The sequence below is a fragment of the Physeter macrocephalus genome, chromosome 5 (genome assembly GCF_002837175.3).
Source record: "Physeter macrocephalus isolate SW-GA chromosome 5, ASM283717v5, whole genome shotgun sequence".
NCBI classification, from domain to species: Eukaryota; Metazoa; Chordata; class Mammalia; order Artiodactyla; family Physeteridae; genus Physeter; species Physeter macrocephalus.
This window is the reverse complement of record NC_041218.1, coordinates 6,665,961-6,686,037: the sequence shown is the minus strand read 5'-3', so window position 1 is coordinate 6,686,037 and position 20,077 is coordinate 6,665,961. Positions and strand designations below refer to the sequence as shown.

The window sequence follows — 20,077 nt, the reverse complement described above, 5'->3', positions numbered from 1 at the left end:
CGCACCACAACAAAGAGTAGCCCCCGCTTGCCGCAACTAGAGAAAGCCCGCACACAGCAACAAAGACCCAATGGAACCAAAAATAATAAATAAATTTAAAAAAAAAAGAATATAAAGAATTCAACAATAAGACAAACCCAGTTTTTAAAAGTGGGCAAATAATTTGAACCCACACTTCACAACAGTTTTTTCAGTTTATTATTTGTATCTCCCAGTTTTGCAATCACGTCGTCCTTGGTTCTAGAGTGCCTCTGGGTTAACACTGCAAAGGGACCAGCTGAGCCCATTTTATACGGACCCTCACGCAACAGTACAACTGTGAAATCATCTGTGGCTCCCTCCATCTCTTACTTTAACTCTCCGTGTGACTGAGTCTCGTTTCCTCATCTGTATAATGGAGAAACCAATACCTCCACGTCTGAGGCGTGGAGAGAATCAAATAAGACTAAAAAGAACTTTTATAAAGGTCAAAGATATATACTCTCATTGCAGGGGTCCTAGTTTTAGCTCAAGCTGGAGGACTGCACCAGCCTGGAGTTGATGGGCCCAGAGGGGGGGCGCTGGAAGATGGGAAGAACTGAGATCAGCCCTGGGAAGGTGAGCAGGGAGGACTGCCCGAGGCCCGGTGGTGCCCAAGCCTAGGCCCTTGGATTTGTCTGACTCCGGCGGTGGAAAAGAAGCTCAAGGTAGCCTATGAAACAAGAGTTGGGTACTTTTGGTGCCCAGGTGGGACCAGGTGAGGAGAGGCATTCTCCGCTCAGCCCAGGAAACGCGGCCTTTTTGGCCCCGGGACAATTCAGTTTGGGGAGCTGGCAGAGCACCTCAGTGGAGGACCGCACGGACGACTCCTGGGTTGTCGGCGAGGCCTTCGCGGTGTCACCGGGAATCTGCCCCAGGAGATACCCTGGGTGGGTGTCATGAAATTCTGGGTGAGTCCTCAAGGCGGGAAGAGATTCCGACACACGTATCATTATCATTACCGTGGTCCCTTCCGTCCGCACAAGCCCCGGGCTGCACTCGGGTGGTCGGGCTGCACTCGAGCGGTCGGGCTGCACTCGAGCGGTCAGACTGCCGCGGCGCAGAGCCGGGGATGGAAAGGGCCTTACGAATCCGCCAGTGGAGGAGGAAGACTAGGCCAACGTCGGCCCGGAGCGCCTGCAAGTGCTTCCTCCCAGGCCACACAGCCTAACTAGCACTATTAAACACAAACAAAAAAACCAAGTCCCACCCCCACCGCCACCCCCCACAAAAAACAAAAAAAACCCAGCGCTGTTAAACGTGTACGAACGAGTCCCGGTCAGGTGAGAAAAGCGCGCGGCTTCCGACGAAGGAGGCGGTGTAATACTCCTGCTTCCGGCCGCTGCGCCTGCGCACTGGGAACTGCGCCTGCGCACTGGGAACTGCGCCTGCGCACTGGGAACTGCGCCTGCGCACTGCGTACTGCGCCTGCGCACTCGGTGCTGGCTGCCTGCTGGAGGAACGTAGCAACAGCTGGAGAGGAGTGGGCACGGAGGGCCCGCCGACTGTCGCTCCCGGAGGTTGCCCCGGAACCTGGACCGCCCACCAAGCTCTGCAGGGCCCTTGGCGCCCGCCTGCGCACTGGGAACCGCGCCTGCGCACTGGGAACTGCGCCTGCGCACTGCGTACTGCGCCTGCGCACTCGGTGCTGGCTGCCTGCTGGAGGAACGTAGCAACAGCTGGAGAGGAGTGGGCACGGAGGGCCCGCCGACTGTCGCTCCCGGAGGTTGCCCCGGAACCTGGACCGCCCACCAAGCTCTGCAGGGCCCTTGGCGCCTCATGGTAGGTTCCGCTGCGGCGCGGGGGTGGGAGCGAGCGGGGCGGCGGATGGCGTGTTCTTACTACCCGCCGCGGGGGCGGTAGGCCGCCGTGGGAGCTATGCCGGCTTCACAGCTTCGCCAGCCCCACTAGCCAGCCAAACCTTTGGCCGTAGGTAAGCCGGGGAGGGGGCGTTGTGGTCACAGACGTAGACTTGGGGGCGAGGCGGCTTTCCCTGACCTGCCCTGCCCATCGGGCGGCCCAGGTGTCTCCCTCCCAGCTTCCCTCCCCTTCCTAGTGCCCCGCACCTGAAACAACCGGCGAGGCCAGAACTGGACAGCGGCTCGTATCCATCACTCACTCGGTGCCAAGAAGTGCCCTTAAGCACTGCTATATGCGTACATTAACTCCGTTAATCTTTCACAAGCCAGCGAGGTGGATGCTGCTATCCCTGTTGTATAGACTCGGAAACCGAGGCACGTAGCAGACGAACACAGCTGGTGGGTAGCAGCCAGAATTTAAACCCCCATAGACCGGCTCTGGACTTCATGCTCTCAATCCATTGTGGAGAGCAGCCTCGCAGAAAAGAGCAAAGGGTTCTGCTGGTGTGTGGTTTAAAACATTTCATTTTATGTCACTTTTGCATGTTGTGAAATCTAATGAAGCTTGGTTATTTAAAATCTCTCCCTTAGGGTTTAAAAGTAGCCATATTTGCATGTGGGACAAAACTCCAAAATGTGTAGTGGTTTGCTCTACTTTTTATCTTCTACGCATTCCTCTGGTCCCATGCTTTTCTTCATCTTCCATCTCCTCATAGGTGAGCGGGTGGGGGGATGAGAAGCCGAGGACTTACAGGCTCACCAAGTGCTTTGAAGTCTTTTGGGGTCTGGTGGATAGACAGGCACCACCTCCTCCTCCCCCAGTGCAGGGGCTGAGAGAAGAGGGGGCTGGTGGGACTGGGCAGAGTGAAAACTCGGAGAAAGGTCTGGCATAGGTATCGAATGCCCAGGGTGGACTGAGCTCTGTGTGAGGCCCTAGGGTGAGGCAGGCCCAGGAGAAATAGAAAAGTGACCACTGTGCTTCTGGGCATGCGTGTGGGAAAAGGCCTGGTGAGTGTAGTGAGGAGGAAATCTCTAACCCACGGAGCCAGCACACGTGTAAGTGCTGAGGCACTTCCTGTCTCAGGCTCAGCCAGCAGGTTGCTAACCCCTCGGGAATCTATAGGCTCTTGGGCGTAACTGCCTTGGGCCCTCCCCCTGCCCACACTCAAGGACCTGCCTGCCACCATAGCCGTCCTTCTTTGCTGTGTCAGGAAAAAAAAAAAAAAAAGCTTCTTTCTCATCTGCAAGGATAAAGCCACCCACCTGTGCTTTGAGTCCCTCTCTCTCAGGAACTCCTGCCATCAGTCCTCCCTTTTTTCCTACTGTACCTTTTCTCTCTTTTGGGACAGACCCAACCCTTTTCCCTCCCACCCCAAAGCGTGACCCTTTGACGTTGCAAGTGCCTGCGTCCCCTGCTTCTCATTGCATAGCCCCGGGGCTCCACCTGCTTCATCCGCTGAAGGGACCCTGTCTGTCCTTTCTGGAAAGTCTTCCCTTGGCTTCCCTAACATCATTTAGGTTTTTCTGTGTCTCTGTCCTCTGCCTGTCAGGCATCTTGGGAGTCTGCTCATCCTCTACCCTCCCCACAGTGTCAGTGTTGCCTGGGCAACCACCCTCCACTCTCTTCTCCCACCGGTGTTTTCCCTCAGTTTCTACGGAGACTTACACGGATCTGTATCTTTAGCTCAGACTTCTATCCCCTGACCCTGTATCCGTCACATCTACTCCTGAAGATTTGTTCCAGAAGAACCTCAAAATCACTGTATCTGTAACTGAACTGTATTTAGCAGGGACTGGGGTGTCCCTCTGTATCCCCTCCTCCTCGACACTGCAGCCCAAGTATCATGTGCCCCCTGCACGGCTCTCCAGACTGCCCCTTCCCCTCCAGTCCCGCCTCCGTTAACCTGCTCCTCCCCTCCTCCCTGCCTGCTTCCAAGGGCTGCACCTGCTGACTGCCTCGTGTGGTCCCACCCGATGCGGCCCTGGAGTCTCCATCTTGTCGCTGTATCAGGTGCGTGTATCAGCTGCTATGAGAAGCGTCTCAAACAACTTCTTACTAATAATCAAAGTCCTGGAGTCTGTTGGTGATTTTCTTTTTAAATGTTATGTTTTAGATTCGTGTAGACTCCAGGCTGGCTCTCCACAGCGTCCAGCCCGCTGTCATCCTGGTGTGCTTCAGTGAAGAGAAAGGGGTGCCAGTCATTGCCCAAGATCCTGGACCTGCCCCGGGGACTGTCAGGCGAGGAGGCTCCTCAAGCAGCAGCCTGAGGTAAGCGACCCTGCCAAGACAGAATCTAAACTCCCGTGCCATAGACTCAGTTTGCCTCCCGGTCAGCCCGTGGCCTGGCTCCACAGCACTTACCCTGCTTGCCTTGCCCTGGTGCCGGTAGCCGTTTCCAAGGTGCTTCTCGTCCTGAGCCCCATGTGCCAGCTGGGCAGTGACTATCCTGTGTTTGTATGTTTAGGGCACGGTGGTGGCTCATGGTAGGTATTTGACGAATTATTGTTAAATGGTCAAGGGGCTCAAGGGTATCTGCAGAATACAGATGGACTGGTGGGACAAGGCTGGTCAGGGGACAGAACAGGGTTGGTCCCCTGGGTTCCATTAGTGCGCCCTCAGGCGAAGGCTTTGGGGTGTAGCCCAGGCTGCAGCCTACCTCACGGGTATTTTCTGTTTCTCTGCCCTCACCAGTGAGAGCAGGTGGGACACAGCTCCGCGCTGCCGCTGAGCATCACGTGGCTGCTCTGGGTTTCTGTTTCTTCAATGAGAATAAGGGCGAAGGTCAGTCCCCCCGGCTCTGACGCCTGGAGCCCTTCCCCGGACCACGGCGGTGTCCTGTACTTCATCGACACCTTGAGCAACCCCTCCACCACGCCACCTCCCGTGAGCTTCAGACCCCTGGCTTGGTGGTGGCTGACTGGGTCGTTGACTGATGGGCTAGGGTGGTTGCCTCTCGGTTCTTCCGAGGCCCCTGTGGCTGGAAGGGGCTCCTCGGTGTCGCACTGTCCACCCTGGCTCACCGGCGAGTCTCGCTTGAGCCGCCCAGCGGGCTTGTCCCCACTGAAGGCCGTCCTGCCGTCCCTGGCGATCCTTCTGAGTGTTTAACATCACTCAGTGTCGGAGTGTTCTGGTTTAAATCTCCTCATTTAAGCTACATCTCGCTCTGCTCTGAGGAGACGCACACTTCTCACTCTCAGCTGTTTGGGGCAGGATCTGCGCCATCTCACTCTGAGTCTTCTCTTTCCCAGGAGACACAGCCTCGCCCACTGGGCTTTTCCTTCCCTCTCATTTTCTTTTCTTCTTTCCGCGTGTTTCTTCTCTGACTTCTTCATGTGTCTTTTCTTTTGAGGGCCCTGAATTGGATCTCACCTGCAGGAAAATGAACGGGGGTGGAAAGGAGTCGAGGATTGTGCTGAGGTTTGCGGTCTGAGCATCTGGGTGAACAGGAGTCCTGTTACTGAGCTCGAGTTGACTGTAGGCCGAGCAGGTGAGGGGAAGCCTGCGAGGGAGTCGTGAGCTGAGAGGGGCTGGCAGTGCTCAGCCGGTAAAGGTGGCCCTGGTCAGGGAGAGGGTGTGGAGGAGAGACGAGGCCTGGAGACGAGGAAGCCCGGGAAACACCATTAAGGGGCGGGCAGAGGAAGAGGGACTAGAACAGAGACTGGAAAGGAGTCGCAGGTGACAGGAAAGCCAAGGAGATGTGCTGTCCCGTAGCTGCGGGCAGCAGCGTTCCAGGTGGAGGACGTGGGCAGGTGCCGCTAGTGCGGAGAAGCCCGCTGAGGCGGGGCACCTTCCGGAAGCAGCAGGGGCCGGAGCCAGAGAGGAGTGGGCTTCGAGGGGAGGGGGCGCGGGGGCCGCGTCGCTGGCGTCAGGAGCTGCCCCGTACCGCGTGCTCTGACGGAGGCTTGGGAAGCCTCGGGCCGCGTTGCTCCCCAGTACCGAGCGATGTTGCCTGTTTATGAGGCCCTGCGGGTGCCAGGCACGGCCCGGGCGCCCAGGACGCAGAGACCGGCCTCCACAGCCCCGTGGCCTGTGCTGACAGCGCCGGCGTCCGCAGCTCTTCCCGGGAAGCCTGCCTGACGTCTTGGTGAGGTCCTTCCCGCCGGGGTCCCACAGCCCTGCAGGGCTCCTGCACACCCTGCACCTCGGCTCTCGTCTCCCCTGCCGTGTGTGGGGGAGCATTTTATTCTCATCTGCCCCCCGCCAGCCTGGGGGCCACGTGCACACAGGGGCCTGGCCTACCTTACACTGTATCCATCACACAGGAAGACTGCCAAGTGCCTACTAGGCTCTGGATAAACATTGAAGGAAAAAAGAGGTGTGAGTTAACGTGGCGAAGAAGATAGACACAGAAACCACTCCTGTGCAGAGGGCTGGGGGCTCAGGTCGAGGGCTGCTCCGTTGGGTCTGGAGGAGTGAATGTCAGCCTTCACCCAGGAGGTCGGCGTCTGGAGAGTTTTGTCCTGGGATTGATTTCATATGGTTACTACGCCTTATATCCTCTGCTCTCTTCTCTCCCCTCTGGCCTCACTGTCCCGTCAGTGGGCCCCGAAGTGAGTAGGCAGCTGGCTGAGAGCCACTCTCTTCATCTAGCCTTAGCTCTTGCCTTGGCTTGTGTCATCTTGCCAGAGGACAGCCCGGGCCTGTCTTCTCATTGCCCCAAGCTCCCAAGCACGCCGGAAGTCGAAAAAGTCAAAAAGCCCCACAAGAAACATACACTCTCAGGATCCGTGGGGCAAGATCCCCCTGTGTGTGCTGACTCCTCCATGATCAGAGCCAGGCCCCCACCTGCCATGCTGGCTTCTCCTGGCTCCGAGTTCAACACCGGAGCTATCAGCACCCCTCGTGAACTTGGCTGGGGTGCCAGGGAGCACCTGCCAGAGACTGAGGTCAAACTTGAGTTTGTATGCATAGGGGAGGAGGCCGCAGCGGCCCCGGGAAAATCAGAAGCCCCGGCTCCCAAAAGAGGAGTTGGAGGGACCTCTCCGTGCAGGGGAAGAGACCACCCCGCGCCCCCGCAGCAGCTTGTGGGTCCCCGCACCTGACCAGGCTTTCCTGGAGGAGCAGGAGGAAGGTCTCCTGGGGCTGCGTGTCTGCAGTGAGAAGAGAGCAGCCTGCTCCCTGGAGAGGCCTGGTCTTGGCCTGGCTGCCCCCTGTGAAAATTGCCACCCCGGTGCTGGGCAGAATAAGCCAGAGGGAGACTGCGGACGTGGTGGCCTCCAATCAGTGCTGGGGCGGGAGTCCCCTGTGCAGCCTGGGAAGAAGGTGTCCAAGTGGAAGGCCCATGGACGGCGAGAGGAGGGGGAGCTGGCAGGAAGGAAGTCGAGGGACCCAGTGCTCAGCTGCAGCCAGGTTCCCTCTGACGTGCTGCTGGTCCAGGTGGCCAGCCCGGACAGGCTGGAGGTGGGCCATCCTGGCGAGGATGAAGAGGTGAGGCCAGCCGACATCCTCATAGCCCATCTGGCCGGGGAGGTGCGTCACCTCAAGACACGGAAGAAGAGGCACTTGCTTCCTGGTGAGGGTGAGCAGCCGCCCCTGCTGAGCCTCCAGAAGCCACTCTGCCTGAAGAAGCTGGTGAGGACCGCGCAGGCCGAGGCCAGGGGCTGGGCTCCCGGGCACTCCGCGGGCCCCCTGGACACCCTGGGTCAGAGACCCGCGCGTGACGTGAGACGCTTCTTACCATCAACGGCAGGAATGTCTGCCGTGTCACGTGCACTCAGTGCCACCGAGCATCAGACGGGGCAAAATTAAGGGCGGTCCAACCTTCAGCTCTGGTCCGTCACTTGGCAACTAAGCACGGGCGGGAGGTGGGGAGGAAGCCAGCTGCAGCCGGCCCTGGGGAGGAGCGGGGAGGGGCGCCCGCAAAGAAGCAGAAGGACCTGCCCTCGGGGCCGCCGGCCGTGCCCCGAGGGGCTGCCATCACCATGCTGCCGCCGGGTGCCTCACCTCTGGAAGATGGTGACGGACAGGTGGGCCCGAGCAGCTGGTACAGGCTCGGCCTCCCCCGCCTCCTCCCACCGACGGCAGCTGGGCAGGACTGAGGTGGCGTACGTGCCCCCAGCCAGCTCCGAGCACGGGCCTGGAACCAGAGCACTGCCGAGTTGCTCTGCAGCCGGGCGCTGCCCCTCTCCTTTGTCTGGCCCCGCTCTTCAGGAGGTTTATGGCCCAGGTGGACCATCGCTACCGCCTCCAGCGTCTTCTCCCCTGAAGCCCTGGCCCCGCTGCACGGGGCGATGGGCGAGCAGGTGCGTCAGGGGATGCAGTGGGCCGAGGGTGGCCGTGTCCACCTCACTGTTTCCGTGGCAGCCCGGGTCGCGGACGTGGACTGCGCGGCTGTCACTGCCCACTGTGGGGTGACGCAGCTGGGAGGCCGGCAGGTGGCGTCAGGGAGCCCGAGGAGGCAGGCCATGCCTGGGTCCGAGGCCTGCCCCTGGACAGGGCTGCGGAGGACGCACCCGGGAGCTGCAGGAGCAGCTCAGCCTGTGGCTTGGCCACAGCTCTCTGCGCCTGGGCTTCCTGGTGTCGGGCGGCTGCCCGAGCCTGGAGCAGGTGGTGAGGACGGGGGGCTACACCCACGCGCCTTGCTTCGCCCACTGCCTCGACTCCCTGGTGGGCAACTTTCTGTGTCACCATCATAGCGTCCAGATCATCCTGGGCACGGCTGGGGCCATCTGCAGCCACTTCCAAGGCTCTGTGGAAGCCCGGCGGCTCCTCCCAGCTGCAGCAGCAGTGCGGCCTCCCAGCCCCCCAGCCCTTCTTGGGGCTCTCGGATCCCTGGGTGTCCGCCTGCCACTTGCTGGAGTGGCTGGAGAAACAGCAGCTGGGGAGGGCAGGGGCGGCCCTGCCGGCCGTGTTGTGGAGCCTGATGGACAGTCTGGTCAAGCTCCCGCAGCCCTTCTGGATGGTGGTCCGGGAGGCGAGCACCGCGCAGGCCGCCTTAAGCCTGGTGCTGCCCCAGCTGCGCCACCTGCACATCTTCCTGGCGCAGGTTCGCGGGCGCTTTGAGCAGCGGAGCACCGGGGAGATGGGCGCGGCCGTGCGGCTGGCCGAGGGCCTGGCCCTGCAGCTCTCCACAGACCGCCAGCTCCCCGAGCTCTTCCCACGTGAGGAGTTCGTGCTGGCGACCCTGCTGGACCCCGCTTCAAGGGCAGGATAGAGGCCACCCTCCCCGAGGGGGCCGACATCAACCATTGGAAGCAAGTTCTCGTGTATGAGGTGAAGGAGCTCGTGGTGTCTGAGTACTCCTGCCGCCCTCCCCTTCCCTGCAGGGCCCCACTGCTGTGCGTGTGGACCCCCCCGCCCCGAGCTGCGCAGGAGCCAGGAGCCCTGGGGCCGAAGGGAAGGGCCGGGAAGCGCCCGAGCAGAGAAGCGGGACCTCTGGGTCCTCGCTGCCGGGCCAGAGGGAGAGGAGCCTCCTGGAGCAGGTGGAGAGCGGGGGGCTGCTGGTCTCGGAGAGGAGCGGCGCTTCCCTCTCCACGGAGAGCCACCTGGCCAGCGTCATCCGCGAGAAGTACCTGCGTGAGAACGAGACGGTGGGTGCCCAGGAGGACCCCCTGCTTACTGGCAGAAGCGGCGGGGGGTCTGGCCACCATCCATCTATCCTGCCCCCTGACGGGCACCTTCTCTGCAAGTGTCTCTGCCTCCCTGGGCGGCCCCGCCATCGTGGAGCGTGACTCCCCGCTCCCAGTGGAGACGGCTGTGTCTTCTCTTCTTGAAGACCAACCTGGAGCATCTCCCGAGCTACACCCCCGCCCCTTATCTTCCCCAGCAGAGACCTGGCCAAGGCGGGCAGGCCGGTGAGTCTGACCGCAGGGTCCGATGCCCTGAAAAGCTGTCTGTGGGAGGTCTGCGTAGATGACGGGAGGGGGCACAGTGTCACGTCCTAGGACATTAGACAGGGACGGCCAGGCTCCAAAACTTGTTTGAAAAGAATGAGGACGGTTTCTCAGTTCTTGACAGATTTTCGTTTTCGCGGAGGTGTCGTCTTCCACCTGCCTACTGCTGGAGTCGCCGCCGGCGGCTTGTGCACGGGAGGGTGGGCTCTGGTCATCGGTGGCTCTTGAGTTGTACCACGCAGTGTGTGGAGCGCGGCGCTCCTTTAAAGTGTCGGTGGGCGAGGGGCCCTACACGCGGCTTGTCCGTGTGTGTCGGGGCGGCAGGCCCTCAGGTCTGCGTTCTCAGAGAGCAAGCAGGCGCCGCGCGGGGTATCCTCAGCCACCCGGGGCCTGGGTGAGCCGTGGACACTCTTCCTGGAAAGGAAAGAAACCCTAATATGATAGAGTAGCCGCTTTAAGAGGGAGGTGCCCACACGCACAGCGGTCTTCTTAGGGTCTGTACTTTGCGTGGATCCCGGGGTTCCCAAGAGCCCTGGTGGAGGGCACGCCCAGCTCCTGCGGGCGTGTGATCGAGGAGAGCTGGGACGCCCAGTCATCACGTGGCCGCTGTCACCTGTAGTTTGTTTCCAGACTACTGGAAGCCTTGGGATTTCTTCTTTCTACAGTGAAGGCAGTCTCAGGAAGCAAGAAAGGGCATGTATCCCAGTGACGGACAGGCCTGAGTTCCTTTAGGGTCGAGTGCAGGACCTGAGGGCATGGGGTCCAGGGTGGGATCAGTGGGAAAAGAAGGAAGGGCTAGGCCGGAGCGTTTGGGGCGGGCCCGTCACACCCACAAGACACAAGTCGAGCTTCGCAGCCGAGGTGCTGGGCCGCCGGGAGAGGAACTCAGAGGGAAGGGGGGTGTAGAGGCACCAAGGCCTAACTTGCAGGAAAAATTCACTGTAATCCTTTCACTCAGCCTCTGTGAAAACTTTGACATATTTCCTTTTTTACCTTGAGATCATACCCTCTGTGCTAGTTAGTATGCTGTATTTTCAGTTTAACAGTGTAACACGGCATTTTCTTGAATAAAGCGTTATACAGATTGTGTTCAGTGGTTGGAGCACCATGATAGGAAGTGAAGTCTCACCTCCACACTGCTCAGGTCGAGGCTTCTTCCCCAGCTGCTGGAGGGCATGTCTGCACAGGCTCCCTGTGAGGAGAGGCCAGCGCCCCTGGGGGAGAGGCTGGGACCAGGGCTGTGCTCCCTTAACATCTGGACTCTGCATCCAGTGCATTTGGGTGGTGAGATCAGGGCCCGGCCCTGGACCTCTCCCCGCCTCCCCGCCTCCCCGCCTTAAATTGCACGTGCGTCTCAGACTTCAACGAGAATCACCTGAGAGCATCTTAAAACTGAGGTGTCCTGTCCCTCCCTCACAGATTCGGGTGCAGTCGGTCAGGTGGGGGCAGGGATGTCATGTGCCCCAACTGAAGCTGTCCTGGGGGCGATGTATTGGGCAGTGCCGCCACCCCTCGAGCTCCTCCTGGGAGAGGCAGTGTCCCCTTGCTGTGTGGCCTCCCCTCGGCGGCTCTCCTTGTTCTCGGGGAGGGGGGGCCTGGATCGGGGAGGCACCGGGGTGGGGAGTGTGAGGAAATCGGGGGCAGTGCAAGGGAGGAGATGAGAAGCTGACGGCCCCGAGCTCGGGGGCTCGGGCTCTGGAGCGGTGGTTCTCAACCGGGAGCACTTTTGTCCCCCAGGGGCCATTGGGCAACGCCTGGAGATGTTTTGGTTGTCACAGCTTGCGGGGGGATGGCTGGTGTCCTCTCGTGGGTGGAAGACGGATGCGCAGAGCAGCCTCCACAGCAGAGACTTACCCCGGCCCCCGACGGCGGCAGTGCCGGGTCCAAGAGCCCTGCGCCAGGTTGCGGTCGGGAGGGAATGGGGCGGAGGAAGGGGCCCCAGTTCACCGAAGCGGCCAGGTGACTGTCCACCTGAGGCTGCTCCGAGTTGAACCATTTCTTCCCTAGACTTAGCTCTGCCCTGCCCTGGCGACTCACGGCATCCTCTTCTGGCCCATTCCCTACATAGGTAAACTGAGACTCAGAACTGCTGGCTCTGAACAAGGGAAGATGGGCCTCGCCCCGGAGATCCGGAGTCACCTGTTTCAGTCATAGCCTTGTCCCCGTAACCGAGGCCTTTTCGCAGACACACGTTGGGCCAGCGGCCTCTGTTCCCTCATTTCCATAAGAGGACCAGGGTGATTCTGGTTTTTTAGAGGAACGTTGACACTGTTGCATGTGGACGAGCCATTCTCACGTGGCGCGGAGCCTGCTCTCCGCTGCTGGCCTCCGCATTGGCTGGGTTTGCACAGGCGTGTGGGCCCCTGCCTGGTTGAAGTGTGCAGATTTGAGGTAATATGGGGCCCAGGAGCAGAGCAGAGGTCATGGACACGCTGGAGAATCAGGTTTTGAGCGCGGTGCTGTTCATCTAACTGCAGACAAGGGCGTGGGACCCAGGGCCGAGGGCACAGAGCCAAGTGCTGGAGGGGCACGTGTTTCCTGCCAGACGGGACCTCGGGGGCACAGGAGGCCTGATGTCCAGTCCCAGTGTGATGTTCCCTCTCCCCTTTCCTCTTCCGCAGGGCGTGGGCACGCGCACACCGTTCTCTTCCCGCCCCCTTGTTCTTTCCTCCCTTTGTGCACCACCCCCGTCAACGTCACCGACAGGGTTCCTCGGGGCATCGCTTCCCCCGCCCGTCGCCCCCGGCAGCGGCGGGGCGTTTGAACACGGGGCTGGTGGCTCTCCCCGGAGGCCTGGCGTGTGTCCTCCCCGCCCCCGGCTGCTCATCAGTACCCTCCGTTCAGCCTCAGGCATGTGGGTGTTCTCCCGACTTCAGCCCCCGACTGTACACCAGGGCTTCCTGACCGCTTTCACCCCCAGAGCAGTGGCTGGGAGGGTGTGCGTACCCCTGGAGAGAGGCCCGCGGATGCTTGAAGAGGTGGTGTCCCCCCGAGGCTGGCCCGTTGCGCGCCGCTCTCACAGACGGTGCCTGGACCCCGTCATCCTGGACTCGCCGCTGCCTCCTGAGGCCGATGCCACAGGACAACCCCAAGCGCGAGGTGAGAGCCCGGCCTCCGGTCACGTGGCCAGGTTCCGGGCACAAGTTCTCCTCCCTCCTCTCGTCGCTCCTTGCCCTCGGGCGGGGTCCTCCGTCTCTGGCTCGTGCTTTTATGGCCCGTCTCCGTCTCCGGTGCGGGTGCCCTGTGGGCCAGAGCAGGTTTAACCAACGTGGAGGTGACTGCGTCGCTCGCTGCTTACAAACCCAGCAGATGCTTCCGCAGAGTGACCAGGTTTCTTAGCAGGTGCCTCCATGCCTTTTGGACGGAAACGTTGGTGGAAGTGGAGAAGGAGCTGGGCTGCTGCAGACTGGAGGGGGGCTGGGGAAAGAGGTAGGGCCCCCTTCTCAGAGATGGGGTGGGGGTCAGATGTGTTAGCCTCTCCAGCTCCCTGGGGCGTGTGGGAGGAGCTCTGGGTGTGATTTCCTTGGAGGGGGCCTGAGGAGTGGCGTTGCTATGGAAATGCAGCCTCGGGGCCTGGCGGAGGCTCTGCAGCCCCAGGTTTTGTAAACAGCAGGAGTGAATGGCTCCGTGTTTCTCTGCAGGCCTCACCCCGCCTGGCCTGGGCCCGGCCAGAGTCTTTGGGGTTGGGGAGCTGCCACTTGGAGCAGCGGTCTGCTTGTTCTCCTCTCTTCTTAGACCCTGACCCTCCTGCACTTGACCGGCATCGCCGGTGTCCCTCCGCCGGCCTCCTGCCTCGTGCTCTGGTCTTGCACTGACACCTGGGTTTCTGCCACCCCACGGCCAGTGGCGACTAGAAGGTACCCTCCCTCCCTTTTCTGGATCCAACATGGGTGCCACCCTGCCCCTCCCTCCAGGACGGCTTCCTTGACTGCCCGGCCTCCCCTCCCCAACCCCCCTTTGCCCGTGTTTGCAGCTGGAACCATGCTATCTGGCTGGCAGCGATGGGCGCTGTTCTGTTGGTGCCACAGTGAAGAGCTGGTCTTGACAGGCGGGGGTCGGGGGAGCAAAGGTGAGGGCCCTGGAGTGCTGCCACTTCCTCCCTGTGCCTCCGCTGTCCCTTCCCTCCCTCAACCTCAGTTTCCTCATCAGGACTGAAGGCTGAGCCCTCAGGCCCCACAGCTGCCACCAGAGGTCACAAGTTGGCCCATGGAACGCGGGAACCTCTGAATTCATTGCTGATTTAAAAAAAAAATTGTCAAGAAGGCCCAGGTGCTCTCATTTGTGTTTGCCAACGCATGGCTCTCCCAGGAAGGAAACAAAAGAGGTTGGCGGTGACGGTGACCTGTCATCACTTCAAAAATAAATGTAAACGGTTAAAAGGAAACACCTCAGAATTAATACAGGTGATCATGAGCAGTTACCGAGAAAGGAAAGGAATGAGATTGTGTCTCCAGAGCAGATTTGGGAGACGGAAGAATTGGTAACGTCGGGCCTGAATCCCATCCAGCGTGGCCATAACCGCCAGGGCCGAGTAGGGACCCCCTTAGGCAAGGGCCTGTGCGTGGCCCACCTCCCTCGGAGGGGCTCTTCACCCTCCTGCGCCCTGGACTCCCGTCCTCAGGTCCCGCCGGGCCATCTAGCTTTCTGGCCCTGGCGGTGGAGGCTGGGCGGTCACCGGGGTGCTCAGAGGCCCGCTTACTCTTTGACTGTTTCTCCTCAGGGACCTGCCGGCCCTTGAGCGGGGGTGTCGGAGACAGGCGTCCAGCCCAGGCCGAGTGGACGGGGCGTCCTTCGGGGTGAGCCGCCCGCTGACTGCCAGTGGCACCTGCGTCCCCGTGACGGGGCTGCCGGGGCCCCGGCCACCCGGACCCGCCTCGTCTCATGGAGCCTCGGGGTGAGAAGTCGGGAGAGGCCGGCGGGGTGCGCGTCACCCCTCAGCTGCTCAGGGCGCGCTCAGGCGAGTTCGCCCTGGAGTCCGTCGTGCTGCTGAAGCTGCAGGGCCTGGGGCTGGTGGACCTGGGCTGCCTGGGGGAGCGCCCGGGCCTCGGGTGGCCGGACCTTTCGGGCAACGCGCTCACCCAGCTGGGCCCGCTGGCCTCCCTGCGCCAGCTGGCCGTGCTCAACGTGGCCCACAACCGGCTGACGGGGCTGGAGCCCCCGGCCGCCTGCGAGAACCTGCAGAGCCTCAACGCCGCGGGCAACCCGCTGGCCGGCCCCGCGCAGCTGCAGCGTCTGGCGGCGCCGCGGGGCCTCGAGCGCCTGCGGCTCCGCGACCCCCTGGCCCGGCTCAGCAACCCGCTGTGCGCCAGCCCCTCCTACCGGGCCTCCGTCCGAGAGCTGCTGCCCGGCCTGACGGTCATCGACGGCGAGCGCGTGAGCGGGCGCGGCAGTGACTTCTACCAGCTGTGCCGGGACCTGGACAGCTCCTTGCGCCCCAGCTCCGGCTCCGGCCCGCGAGCCGTGGAGGCCCAGCCCCGGGTGGAGCCCGGCTGCTGGGAGTCCTGGCCCACGCGCAGCAGCTCCATCCTGGAGGAGGCCTGCCGCCAGTTCCAGGACACGCTGCAGGAGTGCCACGACCTGGACCGCCAGGCCAGGGACAGCCTGGCCCAGGCCGAGCAGGCGCTCAGCCCCGCCCGCGCCACCTCCTTTGTCTTTTGAATGCGCCCCGTGGCCGTGGCCCGTGGGGTTGGCACGCTGTGGCCTCCCTGCTTGTCTTCGTGGTTTCATCGTGCTGGCCGCTGGCCCTGCACACGGCCCTCTGATGGGCCCCCTTCCCTAAGAGCAGCCCCCCTCCCTCTCACACCTCCCTCAAGGAAAATTCCCCACCCATCCATCAGGGACACACCTCCCTCGGGCCCTCCTCAGGCAGCTGGCACCGTGTGAGGCTGTCCTGCACCTACGCTGTGCTCCTGGGAGGAGGCCCGGCCTTCTCGTGTCCACGGCTGCTGCCACTCCTGGCTGCCTGAGGCTGAGGCTTAGTGGAGTAAAGTTGCTCGGTCCTAAGGCTAAAGGTGAGAGGCAGCGAACCTCCTGCCCAGCCCGTCCTGGGAGAGGACGCAGCAGAGCTCAGAGCGTGAAAGCCGCATCTTCCAGGTTGGCCTGTCCAAGTGACCCTCTGCTGTGCCCCCCGGCCCCAGGTCTCCCTGAAGCCGCCACTGCCATGCCCACCCGTGCCAATCCCCATTAAATACTCGTGTTTTAATTTGCATCGCTGCGTGTCATTGCGCGTGGGCGTGTTTCGTCTTCCCCAGTGTGGGCCCCTGAAAACGGGCCTGGGTCCCCGCTGCCTCTGGTCTCCTGGGGAAGGAGGAGGCGCACACAGCTTTCTGGGTGTCCTTCTACTGGGGGGCGTCCTGCTCCCCCTCGGGCCTTTGCTTCCTCCCTGCGAGGCTGGAGCGCTGGGGCCTTTTCCTCCCGCTGTTCTGCAGGAGGGAGGGCGGGCATGCGACGGGAGGAGAGAACGCAGCTCTGGAGCACTTTTATTAGGGGCAGTGGGACAGTCCTCCCTGGGCGCAGAGAAGGGAGGGCGGGCTTTCACTTGTTACCTCCCTCACGCTGCTCCCAGGAAGCCGGGTGAAATTCTAGAGGGAAGGGAAGAGAAACGAAGACTGGGTGTGACGGAGGCTGTTTGGGCCGCGTCGCAGCTGTGTTCCAGGCCCCCAGCCCCTGTCCTGCCTCCCGCGGCCCAGCCGCAGCTCCAGCGCCCTCTCCATCCCTGCCCCGCCTGGCCGTCCGGCTCGTCTCGTCCTCCCTCCGGGCCGCCACCTACCAGTCAGGCCTCAGCTGGGGGGCAAGGCTTTGAAGAAGGCGAACTGCCCGGGGAAGTAGTGGCTGTGAGGGTCCTCGCCGGCGCGCTCCGCCCTGCTGCACTGGGCCTCCTGGCGCTCCTCCAGCTCCTGCCGGCGGCCGCGCTGCTCAGGCCGTGCCGGAAGCGGGGCTGCCGGTGGCCCCTCCACGTCCCCATCCCCCAGGGGACGTCTGGGCCAGGCCCAGAGCCCCTCCTCGCCCCGTCATCCAGGCTTCCGCCTCCACCTCTCCACAGGCCCAGTTTCTGCCAGCCCCTTCCCAACCTCTGCTTCCGCCTCCGCCCTCTCTTACCCGCTGGACCTGTGTCTCTACGGGGCAGTGGACCATCCGGCCCAGGACTTTATCTTCAGAGTCCAGCTTGATGCAGGCCAGGCATTTCCGCTTTCTCTGGGGAGGGGGCGTAGACCCCAGAGAGGAAAGGGGTGAGGGGAGGCCTGCGGCCCCGAGGGTGGGAACTGAGGGGCAGCTACAATGCGGGTTCCCCTGGCAGGCCGGGTGCTTCCAGGCTCAGCCCCCGCTCAGACCGGGACATTTGGGAAGTCAAACCATCCTGCAGTCTTCAAACCGTGAGCCCTGAGTGTGTGTGCGCGCGCGCGCGCGCGTGTGTAGGCGGGACTCCTCGTCCAGGTGGGTTCTCCCCACCTGACTTCCACCTGAGCCGCTCTGCTGTCATCTGTTATATTTATTTGTATTTTCTTGTAAGATTTGAATTGAACACAACGGTCCTGGTATAAGAGTCTAGAAAGCCACTAGTATAATCCAGTCCCTCCCTTGACAGATGGAGGAAACTGAGGCCTTCAAAGAACCTGGGAACTAACAGGGCTGGTGGTTGGCGGAGCCGAGACTGGACGCCAGATGGTTGCGCTCCCGGCCCCAGGATCGCCCCCGTGGCAGTGACTTTGCCCCCAAGCTGGCTGGTGACAGTCAAGCCCTGTTACGAATCATCCCGGGCTGGGCCATCTCCACTTGAAAACACACAGGAAATGGGGAATTCACCAGGCCTAGGGTGGGGGCCACCCGAAGCCCATACCATGGCCTTCTTCCACCGGTGACTCGAAGCCTGAGAGAGGAACTTGGATGGCATGGAAGGTGGACCCACTCCGAAGAGCACGTGTCCTCGGCGTAGCCCAGCCGTCCCTCCTCCTGCCTGTCCAGGCCCCCAGCCCACTTGCAGCCATCACAACCACCAGCCGAGACAGGCAAGTGAGGCGCCAGGGAGGCTGCTCCGCCCTGGGGTCTCCAACCTGAGGCTTCTCGCTGGATCTCCTACTGAACCCCAGTCGCACACCCCCGCACTGAGCCCATGCCCCGTCACACACATGTGCCTTCACTCACCCCGCTGGGCTTGACCTTGCACTCAGCTTTCTTCCAGTCCTTCTTCCGGCAGTTCGTCTGCTGGAGCTTAAACTCCAGCCTCACAAAGGTCCCGGCCGGGAAGGGCTACCCACAGACAGAGGAAGGCCAGCAGCCAGCTGAGCAGGCAGCGCCCTTCCTAGACGTGACCTGTCCCTCCTCCCCACCGTGAGACAGCACGTCCCAGGAGATGGCTGGGCTGGCTGGCCCTTCTCTGGAGAGCTGGGCGCCGCCAGGGCCCAAGCGCCTTTGTACCTCCTCCCTGGGAACGTGCCGGCCATCCCCCTCCCCTCCCGGGGCTGCCACTCACCGTGTCCATGGCACTGTCCACACTGGTCTCCCGGAAGGCCCACTGCACGGGCGGATGCTTGTGGAACTCCTCCAGGGCCACCTGCAGGCCCCGGTGCTGGGCCGCCGTGAGCTCAGCCCTGCCCAAGCCCGTCGCGCCCGGCCACAGGGCCAGCGGGAGCAACAGCTGCCACATGGCTTCACCTTAGTCACCCTGAGCCTGCGAAGGGTATGTGTGGATCCTCAGCTCATGTGCCAGCCCGCGGAGCCACCAACCCCCGGGCCCTGGGGCTTGGGGACCACATCTGGTGGAGCTCTGGGCAGAGGTGGAGGGACAGGGAGTGGCGCTTTGCAGAGGTTCCCCTGGTCCTCCCCCTCCGCCTACCCCGCCCCCACCGTTCCCAGGTCCAGCTCAGGGCCGCGTCGCCCTGCCCTGGGTAGGTGCTGAGTCGGCTGTCGTCCTCAGGCCAGCAGCCTGGGGAGCAGCACTGTGGCCCCTCCAGCCCTCCCCCGCTTTTCCGGCCCATCTTCTCTCCCATTCTCTCCGAGACCTTCCCCTGCTCGAAGTGCCCAGACTGCTGGCTCTGTGGGGTCCCGGGCCCTGACCCTCAGCATCCGGTGCCCCCGGACCTGGAGGCGGGGAGGGGCGGGCCCAGAATGGAGGCCAGCTGGAGGCTGGGTATTTTGGGGAGGACGTAACATGAGGGAGGGGCCCAGAGCGGGTGGGAAGTCAAAGTGGGGGGATGCTTAACCCTCCCCCTGCCGAAATGGCCCGGTGCCCTCGGCCCTCCTAGCCCCCCACCCCAGAAGTGGGGGCCTCTCCTCGGCCCCACCACGGCTTGCTTTCCAGAGCAGACCCTCCCTCCCTGGCTGTTGTTTCTGGAGCCTTCACCACCACCCCTCTCCCAGCCCTCTGATCCCGCCCCCCCCAATCCATGACTGGGGTCTCCTGAGGGCTGGACCCTCCCCGGGAACTCTGCCCGTACCGTCTTCTTGGGACCAGAAAGCCACACATGTGGAAACTGAGACCCCCGCAGTGAAAAGCTACCAGGGTCTTGCCGTGAAGAGAGGGCTCACAGAAGAGTTGCCAAATCTTGCCCTTTGGAGCTGCGCCCTTTGCCCGCCCATCCTCCCGTCCAGCTGTCCTGCCCTTCTCCCCTCCTCACCTCCTTTCTTGCGCCTTGGGGTCTCTCCTAAGCTTCCCCTCCCGAGGCCAAGGCCGAGGCCGACTCCTGGCCAGGCTGGCAGCCTCTTCCCGGCACCCCCTCCTGCGTCTCTCGGGTCGGCCCCCATCTCCTCCCACTCCCACCTCCTGGGCCCCCTCCAGCTCCCAGCAGCCAAGGCTCCTCCCCCCCCCCCCACCCCGCCAGGACCGGCCTCTGGCTGCCCGCCCGCCCCCCCCGGACTTCCCTCCCCCTCCCCGCCGCCCCTCCCCGCCCGGCAGAGAGAGGGGCCCCAGCTGTTGGCCTTCTGGGCTCGGCTCGGCTGGCCAGGCCTCTTCGCAGCCGGATGTGGGACTGCCCTGCCCCCCAGGTAGGGCGACCGGTCCCTAGCGTCCCCGAGACACTGATTTCAGGAAATTCTTGCCAGAAGCACAGACATCCTCAAAAGCACATGAGACCTTGAGGCGTCATTTGATCCCTCCCCGCCCCCCCCCCCGCTTCCCCCGCCCTAAAGCCGCTCTGAGAGGGAAGGGGTCTCCTTTAGAGGTGACTCTGGTGTCCCACCACCTCCAACACCAGCTAACACGTCCAGTCGTGAAGGATCACGCCCACCCACGGTGGCGCCAGACTGCAGCGTCTCCTGTGGGTGAAGGGTGAGGTGCGACTCCTAAGGCTGATGGGGCGTCAGGGAAGATGGGTTCACCTCCCGCTGGTCCTGAGCAAATAAGAACAAGCTCTGGGACTTGGGGTGTCCGT

At 62.5% G+C, this 20,077-nt stretch overlaps 2 protein-coding genes across 7 annotated transcripts; one reads left to right on the top strand and one right to left on the bottom strand.

Annotated features, from left to right (window-relative positions):
• Positions 1–1,666: 1,666 nt before the first annotated feature.
• LRRC61 (leucine rich repeat containing 61) lies at positions 1,667–15,918 on the top strand. 6 transcript variants are annotated; one of them, XM_055084752.1, is made up of 5 exons: positions 1,667–1,800; positions 3,992–4,146; positions 4,570–4,761; positions 5,228–5,365; positions 14,431–15,918. In XM_055084752.1, exon 5 carries the CDS (start codon positions 14,592–14,594, stop codon positions 15,366–15,368), a length of 777 nt encoding a protein of 258 aa, XP_054940727.1. In that variant the 5' UTR covers positions 1,667–1,800; positions 3,992–4,146; positions 4,570–4,761; positions 5,228–5,365; positions 14,431–14,591; the 3' UTR covers positions 15,369–15,918. The 6 variants fall into 6 exon arrangements, with proteins under 6 accessions (XP_054940727.1, XP_054940728.1, XP_028345423.1 ...); XM_055084753.1 differs by lacking the exon at positions 5,228–5,365; XM_028489622.2 differs by lacking the exons at positions 4,570–4,761; positions 5,228–5,365.
• Positions 15,919–16,179: 261 nt separating this feature from the next.
• On the bottom strand, positions 16,180–19,462 carry RARRES2 (retinoic acid receptor responder 2). Its single transcript, XM_007122378.4, has 6 exons — positions 19,325–19,462; positions 18,181–18,378; positions 17,853–17,957; positions 16,809–16,904; positions 16,480–16,606; positions 16,180–16,291 (listed from the first exon to the last, which is right to left on the bottom strand). The coding sequence occupies exons 2-5, from the start codon at positions 18,352–18,354 to the stop codon at positions 16,490–16,492; spliced, it is 492 nt and encodes a 163-aa protein (XP_007122440.1). The 5' UTR covers positions 18,355–18,378; positions 19,325–19,462; the 3' UTR covers positions 16,180–16,291; positions 16,480–16,489.
• Positions 19,463–20,077: the final 615 nt, after the last annotated feature.